Raw genomic sequence first — 4,520 nt, 5'->3', positions numbered from 1 at the left:
TGGATGCTTTTGAATTCTGGTGCTGGAGGAGACTCTTGAGAGTCTCATGGACTGCAAGAAGATCAAACCTCTCCATTCTGAAGGAAATCAGCCCTGAGTGCTCACTGGAAGGACAGATCCTGAAGCTGAGGCTCCAATACTTTGGCCACCTCATGAGAAGAGAAGACTCCCTGCAAAAGACCCTGATGCTGGGAAAGATGGAGGGCACAAGGAGAAGGGGATGACAGAGGATGAGATGGTAGGACAGTGTTCTCAAAGCTACGAACATGAGTTTGACCAAACTGCTCTGGTCCAGGGGGTCACGAAGGGTTGGACATGACTAAACGACTAAACAACAACAAAAGGGGAATGCACTCTGCTAAGTGAAGGAACTTGCTAGCGCAAGTTAGGAAGGCTACTAAAAAACAATATATCCTCTCCTGCCGCCCTGAACATTCCAACAGTCTAGAATTCTCAGATGTCACCAGAAGAGTAAGCCGTTTTTTTCAGTTAGGTCCGTTATCAACTGCAGAGGATGAGTAGCCCTGGGAGCCTCTTGGGGAGATGGAAGTGTTCAAAGGACTGAATCCATGAGGGAGAGCTACTTGCTCTGAGATGGGGGAACCTTCGGGCAAAGGCCAGCAGTGAAGAGATGGTGCTGGATGCCAGGTTTTTTGGCTCCCCACTTCTTCTAGGGTGTAACATCGGAGGTCCTGCGGGAGGAAAGAGCGTCTCCAAGTCAGGGGCCAGTCTGGGCCAAAGTGGCCCTCCATTGCCCCCACCACAGAGTCCCTGACTCCCCTTTATCATCTCTCATTATCAAGTCAAGGATTAGGTGACACTTGTTAAAATCATCACGGAAGTCCTGGAAGAGAACGGAGGAGAAAAGTCAGGATGATGGCCCCAACCCCAAACTCCAAGCTTGGCTTGCCCATCCCTGACCCTCCCACCCACCCACCTCCCTGCGGGGGTCCCTCACACAACCAGAATGGCCTCTGCAGCCAGATGCTCGGAGGTCTGAATGGCCCTGAAGCCTCTCAGTGCAACTTCCTGGCAACTCTCAATGACCTGGGACAAGAAAAGTCAAGAGAAGTCAAGACTAAGTTCATACCTCCCTGTCCTCCTCATTCTTTTCTTCTAGGATGGCCTGGAAAGTTGTGTGGACGATTGCGCTGCCCATGTCCAAAGTGGAGACCCCCCAGCAGGCGCTGGAAGTGCCGCTTCAGTTCCTGTGGAAAAAGAAGAGAGAAGAGAGGTTGAGTCCTGGCTGGAATTCTGCAAGAGCCTTGCAAAGACAAGTCCAGACAAAGGACAGACCTCTCTGTGCTGATCCTCTTCAGGAACACCAGGTGGGAAAGGCCTGCCAGGCAGGGAGCAGGTCCTGCAGGACTCCCAGCAAGAAGACCTGAGAGGTGAGTCCTGGGTACAGACCATAAAGCAAACAAGGGACAAGTGAGTTCGCTGTCCCCAAGGTGTGGGGCTCACCTTCTTTTGGACTTGGACAGAAGCAGGCCAGCTCCGGCTGAACTACTGTCTTCTGCAGAGGAAAGAAAAATCCAGGTCAGATGATACAACGAAAGCCACTCTGGATGGGTGCCTCTTTGGCCAACTGGGATATCCAAATAGAGCCAGCAGGCTCCTTCAGCAATATTTTAGGGATAGTGTCCATATACCTGGGATTTTGCCGTTCTTCCTCCATTTCATATTCTCCCAACAGTCGCAGGGCTGTCTTCTCAGTGCCATCGAGGGTCTCCTTGCATTTCTGCTCTCCTCATTGTTCTTTATATTTGTAAAGCCCTCCTTTAGTCCGAGAGATTTCTTCTCCTTTCAACGAGGGAATCTTCTCAGGACCATCCTGTGGATCTTTGCATCTCTACACTTCCTCTTTAGCCAAAGAAATGCCTTCTCCTTCTAACAAGCGAGTTTCATCAGTCAAAGACGGCTGCTCTCCATCCTCTTGGATCCTCACCCACCAGAATGGCTTGGGCCATCTACTGCTTGGAGGACTCCAGTTCTTTTTCCTCTTTTCACCAATCGGTTCTCATTCCTCTGACCGGGCTCTAGATTTCCACTTTGAGTTCCAGGAGCTGCAGATTCAGAAGTCTTTGCAAGTGGACAATAATTTGGTGATCCTATACATCTCCCCTCCTCTGGACCCTTGCCCCTCCTCTGGTCCCGCCCCCCAAAAAGATGAAAAGAACCCAGAGATAGGTATGAAAACCAACCGAATGAGACCAAACGGAGAAAAACCACCTTCCTCCTTACCCAGTGGCCTCTCTCTGGTGTCCAGCGGAGCCCGAGGTCTGCACTGAATACATGTCTTCGATGATGATGTCATCTGGATGGAAGAGAATGAAAATGAGAGTCTGTCCAGGCGCTGCTCTCCCAGGCCAGGTGGGAAAGGCCTGCCAGGCAGGGAGCAGGTCCTGCAGGATCCCAGCAAGAAAACCTGGGAGGCACGGACCTTCAAGCAAAGAAGGGACAAGAGAGTTCTCTGTCTCTAAGGTGTGGGGCTCACCTTCTTTGGGTCTCCTCCGGAAGCAGGCCAGGTCTGGCCGAATTACTGTCATCTGCAAAGAAAAATCTGGGTCAGATGATACTATGAAATCCACCCTGAATGGGTGCAAGAGAGCACAGAAGCAGCCCCAAGCCAGGAAGGATGGGCCTCCCTCTGCCTTGGGCCCAATCCCTTGTCCCAGAGGACCTCCCCGGGCAGCAGCAGCAGGAAAGGGGGCAGGAAAAGCCTCTGGCCTCATCCTGGCCCCCAGGGACACACAGTGCATCATCTGCGATAAAGGTCACGGGGGGGGGGGTGCTCTTGCGGGGATGGAAGCAACCAGAGAAATGAAGAGAAGAAGGTGAGGTACTTACTCTGAGTTGGGGGAATCTCCGCGCCACGGCCAGAAGCAGAGAAATGCTGCGTATCCTCGGAGGTCCTGCGGGAGGAAAGAGCGTCACAGTTGGGGCCAGTTGGGGCCAAAGCAGCAGGGCAAGCTCAAGGGCCCAAGCCCCGAGCAAGTTGGGGGGAGCACACAAGAGCCATCGGGACATTTACACTGAGCAACTGGAGAAGGGTGCCAGGATTGGGGGCTTCCATCAGGAGACTCCCCAGCAGGAGCCAGAAGCGCCTCTTCAGTTCCTGCGGGAAAAGAGAGAAAAGAAGTTGAGTGCTGGGTTAGATTCTGCATGTGTGTGAAGAAGAAGAAGAAGGGAAGTCCAGACGAAGGACATACCTCTCTGTCCTCCTCCTTTTGGGGGCCCCCAAGAACAGCCTCCAGGGTCCCGTGAAGGATGGCGCTGAGCATCTCACCATTATACTTTGGCCTCATGATGCTGCAGAGATGAAGGGGAGAGGGTTAGACGCTGCCCCCTCCCCGTCTCCCTTGCCCCTTCTCCCTCCTGCCTGCTCTTCCCCACCCGGAGCTCCCCCTGGAGTTCTGCCCCCCACCCACCCCCCACAACCCCGTCCATCCCAAGGACCCCACTCACCTCAGCTGGAGGAGGACCTCCAAGTCCAGGTCAAGGGTCAAGCGGCAATCCCCCAATGCTCCAAGGGCCCCAAGATGTCCTGGAAGAGAACAGAGGAGGAAAGTCAGCTCTTTCTGGGGGCCTCCAGAGGATGGCTCTGACCCCCAAGACCAGGCTTGGCTTTCCCGGGGAATAGCAGCCCCATGCCCTAAGCTGGCAGACTCCTCCTCTCTGGGGGATGCATAACCCCTTCCCCAAAGCCCCTCCCTCCCCGTGGGGGTCCCTCACACCACCCATCACTCACCAGAATGGCTTGGGCCATCTATTACTTGGAGTACTTGAGAGTTCAGAGCCCCCTGAGCTCAGCTGCCTGGCAGTTCTGGATGACCCCCAGGAGGTAGAGCTGTTCATCCCCCAGCAGCTGAAGTGCAAAAGTCAGGCTGTCAGTTCCTCGTGAGGAGAGGGCTTCTCTGCATCCGAGAGTGCAGAGTGGGGGGCAAAGAGCCCGGGCAGCGGGGGGCAGGTCTGAGGGATCCAGTCCCTGCTCTTGTTTTCTCCAATACTCACCCCTGGGGAAGGGATGTGGAACCGCAGCAGAACTGCAAAGAAAAGGACACGGGAAGAGGGGAGTTCATCCCGGAGCCCCTGGCAAGGCTATTCCAAGAGCTTTCTCCTGGATTCCAAGTCCTACTAGACAGGTGGGACACCCCAGGCCTTGGGGGCCAATCCCGGCCTCCTTCCCCCAGAATGTGGCTCCCCAGGGAAGGTGCCCCTCCCACTGACAACTGCCCCCCCCAGCCCAGCCCCCTGCTTCCTCCATCGGGCTCCAACAAAACGGGTTGGCCGCCAGGGGGGTGGCTTTCCAGGCGCTGGCCCAGATGGACCTTGGGTCGGATCCAGCCATCTGGCTCTTTGCATCTTTTGACTAGCTGCCCCCCATGCCCATCCCTGCCCTCCTCTGTCCCAAAAAGGAGGGCCACTTGCTCACCTGGCACCACGGGCTGCTCCGGGCCTTGCTGGGGGGCCACCCTGTTGCAGCGTCTGAACAGGCGCCTTAAGCACCTGATCCCCTT

The 4,520-nt window shown here is 55.2% G+C and overlaps 1 protein-coding gene across 5 annotated transcripts; it reads right to left on the bottom strand.

Annotated features, from left to right (window-relative positions):
* Nucleotides 1-687: 687 nt before the first annotated feature.
* On the bottom strand, nucleotides 688-3,499 carry LOC308478028 (uncharacterized protein; the record flags this gene model as incomplete). Of its 5 annotated transcripts, XM_081007258.1 has the most annotated exons (5): nucleotides 688-2,317; nucleotides 2,498-2,549; nucleotides 2,851-2,915; nucleotides 3,035-3,118; nucleotides 3,213-3,308. In XM_081007258.1, the coding sequence occupies 4 exons, from the start codon at nucleotides 3,306-3,308 to the stop codon at nucleotides 2,546-2,548; spliced, it is 249 nt and encodes an 82-aa protein (XP_080863384.1). In that variant the 3' UTR covers nucleotides 688-2,317; nucleotides 2,498-2,545. The 5 variants fall into 5 exon arrangements, 4 of the variants coding, with proteins under 4 accessions (XP_080863384.1, XP_080863382.1, XP_080863383.1 ...); XM_081007256.1 differs by adding an exon at nucleotides 3,469-3,499 and having other exon boundaries at nucleotides 688-2,915; nucleotides 3,213-3,312; XM_081007257.1 differs by having other exon boundaries at nucleotides 688-2,549.
* Nucleotides 3,500-4,520: the final 1,021 nt, after the last annotated feature.

The sequence above is a fragment of the Podarcis pityusensis genome, assembly GCF_964106645.2.
Source record: "Podarcis pityusensis genome assembly, chromosome: 5".
Taxonomy (NCBI): domain Eukaryota; kingdom Metazoa; phylum Chordata; class Lepidosauria; order Squamata; family Lacertidae; genus Podarcis; species Podarcis pityusensis.
Note: the sequence above shows the minus strand (reverse complement) of the source record. Positions and strands in the feature narration are given on the sequence as shown.